Raw genomic sequence first — 17,906 nt, 5'->3', positions numbered from 1 at the left:
TCTATATATTTCATACCTTTCCTGATTAAACTGGAAATAGTCAATATACTTATTCCATGCTGTACCTTGAAGTACGTTGTTAACAAGGCCACGTAGGCAGTGCAGTATGCATCTCTGTTTATCAGTCTTTGCCCGACCTCAGGAGATAAAGAGATTCGAAGGCAGCAATCAATAGCCTGTCCCATAACTCATTAACATTTGATGACTAATTTTTTTAATGGTCTCATTCAGATCTGAAGTACATGAGCAAGTGTTAAAAGCCACCTCATTAAGATTGCTTAAGCTGGAAGGAGTAATTACTTAAAAACAAACCTTCTTATCGACCTGTTACTTAACGTTGCTCTCCAACTTGATAGGGAGTTACTCTGGATCACCTGGTAATAATTAGGCTTCGTTTAAAATCCAGTAGCACCGTGGCCTTCCAGCAGCTACCTACCAGCCCTGTTTTAGATCGCTGACTTCCAAGAAGTTACCCAGAACAAAAAGGTCATTCCAGTGACATCGCTGAAGGGGAAAGTCTTATTCGTAGAACTTGTACTTGGGGATTATTTTCATTCTATTAAAATGTTGGTCCAGGATATAAAGCTAACTTCAGCCAAAGATCTTTTCATCCCTAAATCAGAAGCGTTCACTGCCGTGTAAGGGCACCTGCAGGAGGCTGTAGTGCATCTGTAAACATCTTCTCCAGCTCACAGTTTTTCAGTTAGCTGGGACCCAGGAGCTGTACGCCAGCCGAGCGTGGTGCAGTGAGAGATGTTAGGTTGGGACTGGGGAGAACTGAGCCTCTTGCAGTTCTGCTTTGGCAAGTGTGTGGCTTTGGACAAGTTGATTCTTAATTCAGTGCCTCAGTATTTCAGCTTCTAAAGTGAGGAGAGTATCTCCTTTAAAGTGGTCTTGAACTCTTCAGAGAGGTGTGAGAGAGGTCTTGGATGACTTTCCAGGCACAAAATGATACTCCTACACCACTTATCCCAGTATTTAGAACAGACTTGCTTCTCCTGGGCAAATGACAATATAAATGATGATAATTTTAGACCAGAAATTTAGAGATCCTTTTTGTACTTAGTGTCTCCTGAGGAGTTTTTAGCATGGTTCTGTTACAAGACTCCTGACTTGGTGACAAATACCAAATTTTATTCTTTAACAATGGTTCTCATTGGCAGCAAAAAGCAGTGTGGATGTGGAAAACAAGAGTCAGGTACATAGCTCGTTCCTACCACGCACACCTCCACGGAACACATCATGGAGGTGAGATGGGTCAAGATCAGCTTGTAAACCGAGGACTCTGCTTTGTAAATGTACAGTTCAGAGGTGGTTCACATCACATAAATGTTCTGCAGCAAGACTCTTGTCATCTCTTCCATCTTTTCTGCTACGGAGGGTCATAGTCAAATGTTCCAGCTATTTATAGTAATTAATTTCACAGTTTCAACTTCTCTTCTGTTGAACAGGTCTGCTTTTTCAGTTATCGACTGTCAGCCGCACGCTGCCAAAAACGCCTTTCATCTTACTAGCAGGTGTATCTCGATCTCTCCTTCACTGGTTCTGTTACTTAATGGCTAAATCAGTGCGTGTTGTGCTCTTTTTCCCCTGTTTCTGAAGATTTATATTCCTTAAAATTACATCAGAATAGGAAGTTATGATATCAATGACTGCTTTTGCTAAAGCTGATTACTACCAAGGATGCTCTGCCTGAACAGAGCTTAATCCACCCGTTTGTATTGTTCTTGAAACTTTACTCTTCAGCCAGGAAAAACAATGCTGAGAGAGCCGGGATACCAGCAGGGCCACGAGCTATTTATTTCTCTGGGCCTACCACACTTAGGAAGTCCGCATGTCTCTGTAGCCATTTAAAGTTCAGTGCAAAATCTGTCAGTGGATTAGGTTGCATGTTAAGCTCCTCTCAGATAACCAGGATAATGGTCAGCGGTGTGGAGACAGGACGCGTACTAATTTGGTGGAAAGAAGCAGTGACTTCAAGCAGCAGGTCATTGCTTTAGATGAACGGTGTCTTTGTATGTGCTCGAAATACTGGGGGTTTAGTGACCTCAGCGGTCAACTGCACCGAAACTTGAAGGTCTGAAGTCAAGACTTAGGCTAATGTCTGTTGTTACCGCAGGTAAGAGGCTCTCCCTCCTCCTTCCCTAAATATGAAGAACTTTTCTGGTTTTCTTCATTAACTGGCTTCCCCTGTACAGACAGCAATCACCGGGTTTGAATATTTTGACTGTTTTCCAGGTAAACAGCCAGTGAAAAGTAAGAGTTTGAGGCTCCTGTTTGTGTATATTTCCTCACTAAAAAGATCGGTGACACTAAATGAGTAATAATTAAGGTGGCATTAATTAAGCATATCTGTTTCCAGTAAGTGAATAGTAAGAGACAGCCGCCTTTGAATTGTATTTCAGCAGGGCTCTGTGGAAATAGCAGATCTTTGATATGGCTGGCAGGTATTCTACAGCCTTTATCTTACCCTAAACTGTTATTTTTGTAGGGCATTCAGAGTGTGTCGTTTCAAGTAAGGTATTTCTGCATTCACTGTTCATCATGAACAATAATGATAGTGATGTCTCAGACATTAGACAAACATGTCGCATGTTACTGCTTGATTTTGAGATGCGAAAGCACAGCGCAGGATTGAATAAATCTGGAGGTATTTGGTAGATGTGGTACTCTGGTGTCCTTTATCGTGGTGATTTTACTGTCACAACTCTCCCATTCTTAATTAGGCTTCTGCGTTCACATGGAAGAGGAGATCAAACACCATTTTTAAGAGGAGGAGAAATGTCCAAACAAGAAGCTTGTGGTCATTGTTTTATAACCGCTGCAAGTGTTTTGACCGCTGCTATTCCAGCATTCTTTTGCTCCTATTACCTCCTTATTTTTCTTTTCTCCTGTCTGCAGCAGTCATGCTCACCTGGGTCTGTGGATGAGAAAATGAATCAAATAAGCACTGGGAATACGGGTTTTTAATCCTTAGCTCTGATTCTGCTTGTTCTGTAGGTGAAATAAATGGGTTGATGATGATGTTGAGAGTTTGGCTGGAAAATGATGGAATGTTGAAGAAACTGCATTTCTGTATTTAGTGGCCTGGTACTGATAAGCTTTAAGTAGGCAAAAACAGAAGCATAAAAAGTAGCTGTTTAATATGGAAATGAAAAAAAAAAAGGCTATCTTATCAGTGGCTGAAGGAAATGCACAGGTGGACTCAGTGGGAAAACTGGGCAAGTCTTGGAAGGGGAACGAAGTCTTACTGAACCTTGTTTTAACTCTGCAGCCTTACAATCTGTGTTGACAAAATAAATTATCTTGAGTCTAGGTCTTGATGAGAATTAATGGACAAACTCTTCTGCTTTTCATTTCTCTTCAGGACTTCTGTTGGCTTTTTTCTCTACAAGAGTTTTAGTGCAAGTAGCTAAGTACTAATTTAGAAATAAGCTTGTTAGACAATTACCTTTAAGGGGTAACTATAAAAGGTTTTTGAAAAAGTGCTAATGTGTAAATTAATTTTATTCTCCTACTTCCAGTCACTCAAGTGCAGCCACTGATCACGAGATGTTCCCACGAAATCTACCTCAGACTTCGCTTTTGCTCGTTCATGTGCTGCATCACAGATCTCAACAGGAGCTCTGCAGACACTCTTGAAAGTCTCCGAACAGACTGTGACATCAAGGCAAAGCATGATGACCTAATAGGAGGTCAAAGTCTGAACCATTGATTCAGCAGTCCAAGATAACGCTGCCTTTTTATCAGTATCGCTTCTGAAGGCTACAGACCTCCTGCTGTTTCTTCCCTTGTTACTTCAGAAACATTCAGCTGACCTTTCTCTGGCAAAAAGATCTTGACTTTTCTCTCTGGTCCTGGAAATATTAATGGAATACAGTCATGTCTACCCAGGACGAGAGGCAGATAAATACAGAGTATGCTGTGTCCTTGCTGGAGCAGTTAAAATTCTTCTATGAACAGCAGTTGCTAACTGACATAGTGTTGATTGTTGAGGGCACTGAATTTCCCTGTCATAAGATGGTTCTAGCGACATGCAGCTCGTATTTCAGGTGAGTATTCGAACTGGGATCTGCTAATTCTAGAAAATCTGTGATACCTGGTTTTGAGTGTAATACTACTGAATTGATTAACAATTAATGTGTTGCAGAGAGTTTTAAAGATCAGTCAAGTGAGTAAAACCCTAAATATCATTTCTTGCTAACACCAAAAGAGTAACATAAATCTTGCAGCATCTTGTTGACTGACTTTGGATTGGTACTGTAGTTTTTTACAGTAAGTGAAAAATAAATCACACTTGTGATGGTTGTTTTCTGTAGGGAGTTAATTGAGTCTGAGTAATTAGTAAATTTGTTATTCTTCATACTTAATCTTTAAATACTGCAATTTTTTTTTATTTCCCAAGGTAGGGTAACAAGGGGTTTTGAGACTCCGCTATGGGAGTTCCGTTGTCCTGTTTCTTAGGTGTAGATGCTTAGCAGAAGCCCCCGTTACTAGTAGGGATTGCTGTGCAAGTTCATGGCTTCCTTTCCCAAGTCATCTGGTTTTCTCTGCTCAGCAAAGATGCCACAAACTCTTCTCTTGCCTGAGAGTCTTGCTGCAATGCAACAAGTTTTTTTTATGGGTGTGTTTTGTTTTTTCCCCCCCCCTACTGAGCTGCTGTTGCAGTTTTTAATCCAATAGCTCCTGCTTCCCAGGTGTCCTGTGTTTTGTCTTTTGGAAAGTTTTCATCAGTAAGATATATCAGGTGCTGCTACTTTTTGCAGACACCTTCATAGTAAGTCCCAGAAGCCGAGGCACCATGAATTTTCTGCAGTGATTAATCATTTTTTGTTGGCAACACAGTAGAATTAATCTTCCTGTCTGGAAGGAATTTTGAAGCTTGAAATTGGCAGTGGTGACATCCACAGGTTTTGCCTTCCTGATGCACGGTGGAGGGGTTACAACTTTTCATTCCTGTTCGGTCAAGGGAAGGTTCGCAAGTTCTGTTTTCTCTGTGAGATGGGCTCATGATACAGAACACTTCTACAATGTTTCCTGTAAGTTGTCTGCTTTCTTGTATAGAACTATTCAAGGATCAATTTATTGCTTTCACAGAAGGTTTTGTTGCTGCTGGTTTTTAGATTTTTTTCATCTTACATAAGTCTGGTATGATTTTAAGCAACAATTATTGTGTGATTGCTAGATAACAATTATTGCCGTTGGCCTTGTGCAGATGACATAGTTCCAGCAGTCTGTAACGTAACAGCCACTGGAAATGTGGCCAGATTTAATGTGGGTGGCTAATCACAAGGTTGGAAAGCTGTCATGAGTCCACACGGCGTGCCGCATTAGAGTGTGCAGTCAGATCTCTTATTCATATGTGTGTGTTTATTATTTATGGAATGAAGTTTTGGCACTGGTTAAAAGAAGTAACAAGCGTGTGGTTTTGTCATGTTCTGTTTTTCTTCTCTACTTTCGTTTACAAAAAGATGCTCAGCTTCCTAAATTTAGCTTGATTATGAAAAATTGATAGTGCTGAAGGAGGCTGTGTGGAGAGGGGGAGGAACAGAAAAGCATCTCTTAGCGTGATCTAGCCATTGTGTATAACTGCAGCCCGTTGACCTTCCATCCTTGCGCTCGACGCTGCGCTGCAGCAGCCCAGCTCTGGCACGGGCTGCTCAGCAGCATGAGCACACACTGGAGCTGGATTCTCTGACAGCTGCCTCTTCCTGTCTGTGAAGAGGAGACTCTGCTGGCGCTTGTGCTGTTGGCCTTTAAAAAGCTGCGTAGCAAGTTGATACTCACTTGGCCAGTCAGTGATCCCTCCTAAAATGCTGGTTGCCTGGAGTTACACGGAGCTTAGAAGACAGAGAGACCTGTCTTCTAAGCCCCCTTCTGGGGCAGGAGGGAATGATGCTGGGCTGTTGTCCTTGTACTGGATGCTTCTTGGAATGAGAATTGCATTTGAGCATGCTTTTGAGTAGGACTTAACTCAGACTGATGCATACTTAGGTCTGCCTCTTCTGTTCTAGAATCTAAAACCTAGCTGTACGTGTTTCAACAGTGTTTTTTTCAGAGGATGTTTCTTCCCTTTTATCACCCAGTACAGAAAAAGTTTTAAATGCTATCATTAAAACCAAAAACATGAGAGTTCTCTGCTGATTAACACAAAAGAGCTTGAGTAAAATACTTCTATGGAAGACACTGAGATTTTTTGAATGTTCTGTACAAATACAAAAGCTTAAATACTAGATGGTGGTCTAAGGTAAGTAATAAACGTCTCTAAAGAGGCAACCAAAAGAGGTTGTTCACCTTTGGGAGTGCAATCACTGAAGACTTTGAGGTGACTATTTAAAATGCCTGTACTTACTGCTGCTCCTTGTCTTCCTGTGTTTATTTCTCCTCAGAGCCATGTTCATGAGCGGGCTCAGTGAAAGTAAACAAACACACGTACACCTGAGGAATGTGGATGCGGCCACTTTACAGATTATCATAACTTATGCATACACGGGTAACTTGGCAATAAGTGACAGCACAGTAGAACAGCTTTATGAAACCGCCTGCTTCTTACAGGTAGGAGTGTTTTAGTCCGAGTACGAAGTAACTGCTGCTAATCCTTGTACCATTTTTTTGCTTTATCCTGTTAAATAGTCTGTTCTGTTCAGTCTTTCCAAAGTACGTTTGCTCAGTATAGATGATGGCAGCTGCTCATCAGATACATTTTGTGTGCCTCCTTGCTTTGTGGCCCCTGTGGAGGGTGAAGTAAAGTAGCACATTTCTAACATCTACACCATCGGTGTCTCCAGCAGGCATAATCACGTGATGGACCTGAGCTGTATGAGGCAGTGAGCCAGTCCCTGCTGTTTTGCTGTGTATATACAGTATTCCAGGCCGGAACTCCTGTTCAGCACTAACTTCAGGTATTCTTACCTGCAGGCAGTAATACTGAGCGTGTTTCTTCCTTGTGTTACAGGTAGATGATGTGTTACAGCGATGCAGAGAGTACTTAATCAAAAAAATTAATGCGGAAAACTGTGTGCGTCTGTTAAGTTTTGCTGATCTCTTCAGCTGTGAGGAGCTAAAACAGAGCGCTAAAAGAATGGTGGAGCACAAGTTCACAGCGGTGTATCACCAGGAGGCTTTCATGCAGCTCTCCCATGACCTCCTGATAGATATTTTAAGCAGTGACAATTTAAACGTGGAAAAGGAGGAGACAGTTCGTGAAGCTGCGATGCTGTGGCTGGAGTACAACACGGAATCGCGCTCGCAGTATTTGTCCTCTGTTCTTAGCCAAATCCGAATTGATGCACTTTCAGAAGTAACGCAGAGAGCCTGGTTTCAAGGCTTGCCGCCCAATGATAAATCAGTGGTGGTGCAAGGACTCTACAAATCGATGCCCAAGTTCTTCAAGCCCAGACTAGGTATGACAAAAGAGGAGATGATGATATTCATTGAAGCTGCTGCTGAAAACCCCGGTAGTCTTTATTCTTCTGTCTGTTATAGCCCCCAGGCAGAAAAAGTTTACAAACTCTGCAACCCTCCTGCTGACCTGCATAAGGTCGGGACGCTTGTAACTCCCGACAATGACATCTATATAGCAGGGGGGCAAGTTCCTCTGAAAAACACAAAAACCAATCATAGTAAAAGCAGCAAACTCCAGGCTGCCTTCAGAACAGTGAATTGCTTTTACTGGTTCGATGCACAGCAAAACACTTGGTTTCCAAAGACACCGATGCTCTTTGTTCGTATAAAGCCATCCCTGGTCTGCTGTGAAGGATACATCTATGCAATCGGAGGAGACAGCGTCGGTGGAGAGCTCAACCGGAGAACTGTGGAGAGATACGACACCGAGAAAGATGAGTGGACCATGGTAAGCCCGTTGCCTTGTGCGTGGCAATGGAGCACCGCCGTAGCAGTTCACAACTGCATCTATGTCATGGCCCACAACTTGATGTACTGCTATTTTCCCAGGTCAGACGCGTGGGTGGAAATGGCTATGCGACAAACGAGTAGATGTTTTGCTTCGGCTGCTGCTTTTGGCGATAAAATATTCTATATTGGAGGACTGCATATTGCCAGCAACTCTGGCATAAGGCTCCCCAGCAGTACTGTGGATGGGTCTTCCGTAACTGTGGAAATCTACGATGTGAATAAAAATGAATGGAGAATGGCCGCCAACATCCCTGCCAAGCGGTATTCTGACCCCTGTGTCAGAGCCGTCGTCATCTCCAACTCCTTATGCGTCTTTATACGAGAAACCCATATGAACGAGAGAGCCAAGTATGCCACCTACCAGTATGACCTGGAGCTTGACCGCTGGTTTCTAAGGCAGCACATATCGGAACGCGTGCTGTGGGACTTGGGGAAGGACTTCCGGTGCACTGTAGGAAAGCTTTATCCATCCTGCCTTGAAGAGTCCCCCTGGAAACCTCCAACGTATCTCTTCTCACCAGATGGAGCTGATGAATTTGAGCTGGATGGGGAGATGGTTACTCTACCACCCGTATAGCTCCCAAGTTAGACTGCACGACTGCTGCTGTGCTCAGTGATCTTGAAATAAATGGTTGTGAAAGACCAGGTCTGGAAACAGAGATGTCAAGCCTGTCTTTCATGAGTTGTATTTTTATGCCCTACCTAACACTTGCCGCCATTCAGTATGAACCAGTGAAATGAGCAGATATGCTTCCATAATCTGAAATACTATTATCTGATAATTAAGAACCATGTATGTGTATCATGAGCTTAAGCATCTGACTTGTCTAAAGAATTAATTCCTAGTTCTATGAAGTCTCAGTTCAGGAAAATTAGCTTCAGAAAAAAGTAGTTACTGTTTCTAGGATGATGTCACGACTCTCTTGAAAGTATCTTCCAGTTACATTTGAACTCCTCCTGGATATTCTACTTAAGTGCTAGTTATCTAATGATGGGTGTGGCCTATTTCAAGGATTGTGCTGCACTTCCTTAATACTAATATCCATGTTGGTATAGTAATGCCATGAAAAGAAAAAGAAACAAATCCCATGGATCTACCTGTGGTAGGAAGGGTAGATCTTCCATTGTATGGTAACATGCAGGGCAAAATGACTGCAGGTTCAGTCACGCTGTATTATTAGGTGCATGTATTCTATTTTCACTAACTAACTTATAACCTGTCTATTTAGAATACAGGTCTTCCAAGCAGCTGGTAGTTTACCAGGTGTGGACTTAAGTTGCTGGGCTTGCAATAGGAATTGTCAGCCCTCATAGTGCGGGTCTCCGTGGAGCTTTAATCAGTAAAGGTCTCCACGTTCTGTATTACAGTAACATTGGCTCATGTATATTACTTCCTGCTGCTGATGTATTTTTCCATTGTAAAACAAAGTTTTAGTGTGGATTAACCAGGTCTTTATTTTCTGTTAATTTAATAACAAGCATTACTGTAGTGTGATTGTGTATAGAAATCCCTTAGCTGTCAGGTTTTTTACTTGGGGGGAGCAAACCGTTCAGGAATAGCCTGTGCTCTGCGTGCAGGAGAGCAGATGACTAGTGCTGCTCTGGCATTAATCCCAGGAACCACTAGCTGTAGCGGGGCGCCGCCAACCTAACATGAACACAGGTGCTTCATGACAAACCTTACTAGCATGTTCAGCTGCATCATGTTCTGTCACTGTATTTTGAATGACATTAATTTATTAAAAAAGACTGAATCCAACCAGGTTTGAGCGTGCTTTCTGCAGTCACGACACCCTCCCACCACACGCACACTTCGAGCGGGTGGCTTGTTGAAGACAACGAGAAATAGTGAGGGTGGGACAAGCCTGGAGCTGAGTACAGTAACTGGTAGTGCTCGCTGGGAAGGAGGTGTGCAGGAAGAGGATTACATACCACTGGAGTTCCCCACTATGAGTTTTGTAAAGCAGCGCTTCTCCCAGCAGTGGCTCTCTGCTGACAGGGAGAACAACAGGCAGGCAGTAAGGAGGTCAAGAAGAATCTTTGCCATAAGCTCAGAAGGTGGGAGGCCTGTTTTCAGTCTCTTAGTTAATACTAAATTTATTTACTCCATCATGGAGACTGCCACTGGCTTTTCCCTAATTCTGGTTCTTATCCAAGCAAATACAGTTGCAGCCTTCAACAAAGCCAACCGCCATATATTTTTGTGGCTGTGTCTCAGATGGAGTTACAAGGTTTTGTCTTGTTACACTACTAAAGATTTTGACTGGAAAAGGGACTTTAGGTAAGAAACCTGACTTCTGTAACACTCTTCCTAATGCGTTGGCATTTTGTACCACGGGGGGATTTACAGGACCCAGAATCATGACGGTACCAACAGAAAGAGGCAAGCTGCTGTTTTTTTTATGAACATGACATAACCTATTTACATATGGAGTTTTTTAACATCTGAATTGCTCAGGTAAGAGAAGTGACTTGGGTTCCTGCCGATAGGTCCGGTTATATCGCTTTCACAGAGCCAGTTGCAAGCCTGTTCGAGGGAATATACACTGGAAGAAAAAGTGATACTGCTTTATAACATGACAGGGACAAGCACGTGCCTCAGGTAAAGACACGAGCAGTATCTCTGTACCTCCAGCCTGACAGGACCGCTCAGTGCTGTGGGTCATTCTCCCATCAACCTGCTGTACCAGGCTGCGTTACAAGCAGCCCCTGTTCCTCATGCACTGATGATCTACAGCTAGTGAAGGAGCACAGCAGGTTAGTTCTATTACTGAGAACTTTCAGCTTGAGTTTAAAATACTATGTGTAGTTTCTTACCCAAAGGGGGAGGGGGGGTGGGAAGGTAAATTTGAATAGGAAATGGTGACTAAACTGCAGTGGCTCTAAGTCACCTGGAACAACTGTCCTTGATTTTGTCCATTTAGGAATATCTTTTGGAATGCAGACAGGCTACGTGACTTCCTGCCAGGCTGCATTTTTTATAAATCATTTTTATGTGGTTTCTAGATACTATCTGCATTTTTTGTATTTTATATGGGCTAAGATGATGTACCTTATTTAAAATTTATTTACTATTAATAATACAGTACTTCAGACTAGTCAAGTGCTGAACTGGTCTCTAGTGCCTCTGTTAAAATCATACTTACTATTAGTTCACTCACACAACTAGTTGCTGCAGTCAGCGTTCAACCCCAAAGGAAAACACAGCTGACAAATGCTATTCCAGTCTCAATTCTTCCCTTGCCTAATTCAAGAAGGAATATGCAGACAAAGTGTTGTCACGTGCTTGGAAGTGGTCACTAGTGGTACAGGTAGAGAAAGGCTTCTTTGGGAACAAAACAGGTGAAAAACATGCAGTTCTCTTTCCATAGCCAGAGCAGATATGATTAGAGCCTTCACAGTTCAGAACTAGTATCTTACTACAAAGCTTCAGCCTAATAGTAGCCCATTCAACCTGTACTTGGCTTTGAAGCACATTTACATATTTCAGTAATGTTTCAGTGAATTTTTATGTCCAGCTTTGCTGTATTTGCAGAGTTTGCTTTTTCTCTGATTGATAGAACCACTTTTAGTCCCACAGTTTCAGTTCCCTCTACCTGAAGTAATAAAAAGCAGCTATCTGGCCTCTGCTTATTCTCGCTAACGCCTCCACTCATTCCTGCAGTTGCTCAAACACACATTCCCTTGCAAGGTTAATTTTTGGTTTGAGGGGACCAGTCAGATCTAGGGCAGTGAATTGTGTCAGGTTTTACAGGGAGGAGGATCAGGTGGACAGTTAATTCCAGGGTGGGGGTGGAAATAACTCAAAATTTTTTGAAGCTTTAAAGCTCTGCTTTTCACACAGTTTTCCTTCCTCTTCTCAATGCTTCCAAGCACTAGCAGCTGCCCCAACGCAGCAGCGCCAGGGAACGCCTGTAGACCAGGCTGCAGAACACTGCATTTACTCGCAGGCTTGTTTCCCATTTACAGCTACCTCAAATTGTTGTCTTGTTCGATCTGGGTTCCTACATAAGGGAGCTTTACAATTTAGGCAGCTTGAAGCAGGCTCGCCCTTAAAAATGGTTTCTTGCCACTTCATACTGAATGTTAGCCAGACAAAGTTTTGTTTAGCTCCCCTCCAGAATCCCATGGCAGAGCTCTTGCGCACAGAGCTGATGACCTGGAGGAGGAGTACTTGCAGACCGAATAAAACACAGGGGTCACTCAAGATGCCGGGAGACAGCCTGAAATCTGTCCATCACAACACACCTCCCAAGTTCCAGTACTGAAGAGGTTGGTGAACAGCCTGAACCACTGGGTGAGAGCAAGACCCATGCACTGTGCTGCCGCGTTCGTAAGACCAAAGAGCCAGTAGACAGGACAACAAAATGTACTGAAAACGTAGCGATGTAATGAAGACCTTGAAAGTCTGTTCAGGCTATGTCAAGCTAAATGTTGATGCTGAGATTTTATTTAGTAAGTGCAAGAGGTAAGGCAGGCTAAGTTAATGCTGAGCATGGGGTTTGAAACAAAATTAAGCAATTTCCACCATGTAAGAGTGGACGCACTCTTCAGCCAGCTCTGGCACAGCATGACACATCAAAATTCACACAGTATTTATTTGGAGCAGCAAAGGTCAGCAACCACAGGTCATGTTAGGCAACACATTAAGCTCAGCATTATTTTTTGCTGCTTTCTGGTGTGCCTGAGCTTTAATTTTCCACTGTGCTTCTGTGTGCATTTCATAACGCCTCTTGCATTTAGACATGGGAGCAACTGAATGGGCTGCTGCAGTATTTTCCATCTGTTTCATAGATTATGCAAGTGATGTTACTCCCTGTAATTTTTTAAGACAATACCTCTACATCTGCCTTCACTTTAGATTAACTGTTCTTCGTTCAGCCTAAACAATCTTACTTGATTCTCTTTATGCTCATTGGATGTAGACAGCAGTGCTATCTACATTCTCGGTGATCTAGATTAAGACAAGAAGGCTTCATACATGTTCTCTGCTGCTATGAGGCAAACAGTAATTATGTTCTCATCAATACCAGCCAGTAAATTCAGGCAGGGCAGTAACAACCCCCCTCATTTTCTATCAGTTGATTTTGGAATAGTATTACCAGATGAGCAATGCGTGATTAGGCAGTTTTGAACCGATACAGGGCTCAATGAGACAGCTAGATTGCCCCCGTACCATGTCAACTCAGGGAATTACGTAAGGTTCACTATTAACTGACTCTTCAACCAACAGAAGGGCTCCATCTCTGTATTTTTTATGAAACCAAACACTGCTTCTGATGTTTGATAAAGAATCGGGTCAAGACCAGGAACACCAGAGAACTAAAGCCTTGGGCTGGCTTTCAGTCAGTGTCTCCCTCTCCTCTAGCATTAAAGACTCGGAACACCATGAAGCAATGTCATACATCTTTAATCATAGGACAAGAACGCAGCGTTTCTGCCTTTAATGAAGGCCCTTTTTAATGAAAACTAAATGCCGGCAAGGAAGTAAGATTACACGGCATAAACAACACGATGTAAATTTATCTTCCAGTGTGTTTGCATCACTACTTGTATACGGCCGAAAACATTTCAACAACTTTTAGAGAACTGCAACGTTTTCTAGACAGACGCTTCATCTAACTCACATCTGAATGTTACTCAAGGCATTTAGTTTCCTCCTCCTGGAAAGATTGATTTACCAAACCCTTCTCAGCTCAGTACAGTGTCAGTTACAGTACAAGTTTTAACATAGCTCACTATGGCAGAGAACTGGATGAGCAGCAATTCATTCACTCAGCATCCTGATTTTGACTAGGTGGCACAAAGCCACGTGAACTACGTACTGTTTTGAAGCTGAATCTACATCAACATTTTACAGTCGCACCTGAAGACCTTAGTGATGTAAGAGAGGTCTGTGACCTACTGAAGGCTTTAATCAATTCACAACAAACAGGACCCAGCAGGGAATAAAAAGTCACACTAGAAGATCCTCTCATCCTAAATTAGCAAAAACCATCCACAATCAGTTTAAATGGAAGACGAATCTCAAGAATAGCCACCAACAGCAAACCCAGATGCCTGCTAGTGTCTTCTGGGGGGATGAATTCCTTGAAATAGTAATACAGCTTTTGAAGCAGACAGACCTTTAAACAGGCTGGATGTATTTTGCAAGCAGCACAAGAAAAATCAAATGCATTACTTGTATGTTCGATTATCAAGCAGTTGAAACTTTTTTCAACAGTTTCTATGTTTAAAAACTGCGTTCACGCCTTCCCTTTTACAATGAAATACCACCACACTGGTTTCTCTGCTTAGCAATAACTTCTGTGGAAAACAGAAGCTTGTTTAGGCAAAATACTAAATTTAATTAGAGGTGCTTAAAACAGATGTACGAGGTCAAACAAGCGTGATGTACTAGAACACTGATCTGAAAATGATAATTACGTTGTGGTATTTGAGGAAACTGGTGCCAGATGTGGACAGGAATTGAGGTTATGGCATGAAAATGATTGATGAAAAATGCTGAATGTTTTAGTCAAGTGAAATATTAAGTCAACAATACTTAGTCTTGTGGGATTTTGGAGACTTATCTCACGTCTGTGCTCAACAGGCAGTTCCTCAAACAGGCACATGCTAAAAGCAGAGGCTGATGCCTTTGATGCCAGGAAGTTGGGAGGTACGCTGTTGTATTACCTGGAAGTCAGTTCCTGCTGCACACTGACAGCCAGAAATACCTTTGGAACGTACATCACGACAGAGCTGTCCCCAGAGCTTCACGGCTGACTCAGAGGCACCTTCACCAGTTCCTTGAGGACTCCGTTTCTTGCAGTGCAGAAATGGATGTCAGGATCTTTGAAATGGAATTTGACTGCCTAAACCCTTCTAAATAAATCATAATGCTTGCACTGAAAATTTAATTTAAAACAGAGGTGGGAAAAATAACTTGTGCTTGCGTAAGACAACGACAACAACGTGAGCTGAGACAAACCTCAGTGGCTACATGTTTTCCTACAGCCCAAGAGTAAGTTTAAGCAAATGTCAAAGACCACATATTAGGAAGATCACTTCATCTCCATCCACGGTATGAGTCTTAATCACTGCATGAGTTTAAATCACAGTCCAACTTGCTAGCAGGATGCCAGTTCTTAAAAAGATGGAAAATTAACACAAGATTCTTATTCTATGATTTGTAAAGAAAGGAAAATACTCTTAGCCAGGTTGAAGTTTGGCTCCACAACAGAGACAGCTGGGACAGTGGGAAAAAGACAGCACAGAAAGACCTGTTGGGTCTTCTTGCCCATAGAGAAATACTGTGAAGTGTCCTAACAGAGTCCCTGTACAAAGCAGCAAGCAGCCGTGCACCAGCTTAGCACTGCAGAGGGCACCTCATTCTACCCTTCCTCAGACCAAGGCACCAACAACCAAAACCAATTTAAAGATGGTCACCTTTCTAACATCCCCAGGCCAGCGAGGGAGCCTGTGGGAGTAAGGGGGATGCAGAGTGCTAACAAATCGACCGGACGAGTCTGGGGCACAGAGGAATTCTACAGAAGAAACTGGTGAGGAGGTGACGAAGACAAGGGTACTGAAAAGGGACCTGCAAGGTCCTGTTCCTACCCCTTGTACGTGCAAACACCAACTACCTGCCTGGCTCCTAGAACTCTCCATCGTGAACAACTAACCCTAAACTTACCTACTGTGCCTGAAGCTGCTGAAGTTAGTTTTATAGGTGCTTAAATCCTTTTATGCACCTTTATTCAGTCTTCACTACAACATGAAGCCTGACCACTTAATCCCAGAGGGCAGATAAGCTGTTCACTATTTCACAAAAGCGAGTGATTATTTTCTCATCCACGTGCTGAATCAGAAAGCTCCGGACTCATCGTGAATAAACACAGCCCTAGTCTTACTTCACCAGAGCTCTTCCTGTGTACCTAAAGTCGTGCCTGGCCTTTGAAAAGATACAGTTATCTATTACAGAGCGTGGAGTAAAGCAGCAAAGAGCATCACAAGTCTTAGGAGATGTACAAACGCACACAGAGACCAGGAGCAACAGTTGCAGTTCTAGAGATAGACTTTACTTGTACATCAGAAGCAGATTACTAGACCTTTAGGGGCCTTTTTTGCCCTTCTCATATGAAACTACTCAAACTAGCTAGTTTTTCAATAGCCATTCTAACCATTTTGTTCTGGAAAAAAAAATACTGGAGGCTTTAAACCTGATCCTGTGTTTTCAAATTGCTGTTTGAAGCAATAAAAACCTAAGTTGTTGGACAGTAATTACATGATACAAGTGTGACTTTTCTTTTAGCTTTTCAAAAGCAGCTCAAGAAATCAGAACTTAATTTCTTAAAACAAATTACATTCAAGCCATCTTGTTTCTCTCTTGTACAGCTGCTATGGGGTTTTTTGAGGAATAGAAGAAATAACCGTGACTTGAAATCTTGGCCCCAGAAAAGAGCATGGCAAAACGCTGACAGATACGGATGAGGCAATAAACGAAGAGCCTTTTACTACAGGAAGCCCGAACATTTGATAATGTAATGTAGAAAATGTTACCAGCTATCATGTGGGGAAGCTAGAAGGCAGGTAGAGGCACACACAGGAAATAATGTCTCTCAGGATCAGGAAATACAGGAAGTGGAATACAGCTGCATACAGAAGACACCGCATGCACGTTACAAAATGAAGCATTACACCTCACCTTTCCATATAAACTATTATATTTCTTCACACAAGGACACAAACTGAACCTTCTCAGTTACTCTCTCAATTGTAGTGTTACTTTCCTTACGAAAAAAGTCGTTATCCAAACAGAACGTTCCCTGAGTCGACACAGAAAAATCGATATAGCTGATTTTTGTTTGGAAGAAAGAGTCTTTGTCACTTTACTGCCTCGCAGAGTTTGCTACTGTGCTAGTTTGAGGTGGTTTTAGTGCTTCAGGTTCATACGTATGTGTGTAACGACATTGATGGTGTAATCACATCCTCATAGAGCAAGACCTCACGAAACTGTCCACGATCCAATCCCAATTTGGGAGAATTGTTTTGCAATCCTTTTCCTGAAGGTCTCTCTCCAACTGGAATGCCATTTGCACCCCAGGGTAAAAACACAGCCAGAACTTACACACAGTTGTGAAGGCCTACTGCGTAACATCAAGAAAATACTCATTTTGCAACTGTCACATGGACTTGGGGACACCAAGAGAGCTAGAGACAGATCAATGCAAACAACTGTGAATGGCTACAGAGGAGAAAGGAAAACAACCCTTGAGCCAGCCACAGTCTCACTCCTCACCCTGCCCATTTTAGTTTGCAGGTGAAAGCGAGACAGCTCCACCTGGCTTGGAACCCTTTAAGGGTTTCCACCGTATATTTTCTGCAGAGATGCTCTCAAATCCAACCTGAAAGAGGAATCAGTATATATACTCTGCTTATTTCTAACAATTCACGAACATTTGGCTATTTGGCTTGAAAAATATAACTAGATTACATAAATATTTTCAACATCCAAGAAAATGTACAAATCTAAAGTCAAACACATTTGGCTTGCAAGAAGCCCTGTTTGCTAACGTCTTTATAAAGGCTCAGTTTTAAAGAAAAGTAATTTTAAATACAACTGATATACTGCAAATGCCATCCCATTGTATGGAGACACTCACCATTCTTCTACACTTCCAGTGAACCTGAATGGCGACATTCCACGTCGGCTTGCAAGCAACTCATGTTTTGGTCCTGGGGAGTTAATCTCCACTCCTGCGTTTTGGAGTGGTCTTTTTACAGCTCAGAGAAAGCATTGCACCTGAAATTCAGCAGCATTGTGCAAGAGCAGCATTTAGTCCCCAAGGCTTTGGGTTGACTGTGTAAAAGTGGAAAACCACGATGACATAGCTGATTTCGCACTTGTGAAAGCTCCTCCGACGGACTGACCTGCAGCACAAACCCAAAGAAAGAAGGTTGATAGTGCAGTGTTAACATTGCAGATAAAAAATAAAAAAAAATTAAAAAAA

The 17,906-nt window shown here is 42.4% G+C and overlaps 2 protein-coding genes across 2 annotated transcripts in view; one reads left to right on the top strand and one right to left on the bottom strand.

The window, feature by feature from the left end:
* Positions 1–3,882: 3,882 nt before the first annotated feature.
* Positions 3,883–9,674, top strand: KBTBD2 (kelch repeat and BTB (POZ) domain containing 2). The gene is made up of 3 exons (XM_010138900.1): positions 3,883–4,052; positions 6,390–6,555; positions 6,956–9,674. Exons 1-3 carry the CDS (start codon positions 3,883–3,885, stop codon positions 8,489–8,491), a joined length of 1,872 nt encoding a protein of 623 aa, XP_010137202.1. The 3' UTR covers positions 8,492–9,674.
* Positions 9,675–17,277: 7,603 nt separating this feature from the next.
* Positions 17,278–17,906, bottom strand: part of LOC104495865 (late secretory pathway protein AVL9 homolog) — a gene marked incomplete at its 5' end in the record, with an annotated part of 6,315 nt that continues 5,686 nt past the window's right edge. The window contains one exon of the mRNA XM_010138902.1: positions 17,278–17,826. Coding sequence (XP_010137204.1) covers positions 17,732–17,826 — 95 coding nt within the window. The remainder of the gene's footprint in view (positions 17,827–17,906) is intronic.

This window comes from Buceros rhinoceros, unplaced genomic scaffold (assembly GCF_000710305.1).
Source record: "Buceros rhinoceros silvestris isolate BGI_N320 unplaced genomic scaffold, ASM71030v1 scaffold13446, whole genome shotgun sequence".
Classification (NCBI taxonomy): domain Eukaryota; kingdom Metazoa; phylum Chordata; class Aves; order Bucerotiformes; family Bucerotidae; genus Buceros; species Buceros rhinoceros.
Note: the sequence above shows the minus strand (reverse complement) of the source record. Positions and strands in the feature narration are given on the sequence as shown.

Bases quoted from the DNA above. Each gene is read 5' to 3' on its own strand.
- KBTBD2 (XM_010138900.1), top strand. From the start codon at position 3,883: ATGTCTACCCAGGACGAGAGGCAGATAAATACAGAGTATGCTGTGTCC. The intron at 4,053-6,389 runs GTGAGTATTCGA...ATTTCTCCTCAG, and splicing joins ACATGCAGCTCGTATTTCAG to AGCCATGTTCATGAGCGGGC. The intron at 6,556-6,955 runs GTAGGAGTGTTT...CTTGTGTTACAG, and splicing joins AAACCGCCTGCTTCTTACAG to GTAGATGATGTGTTACAGCG.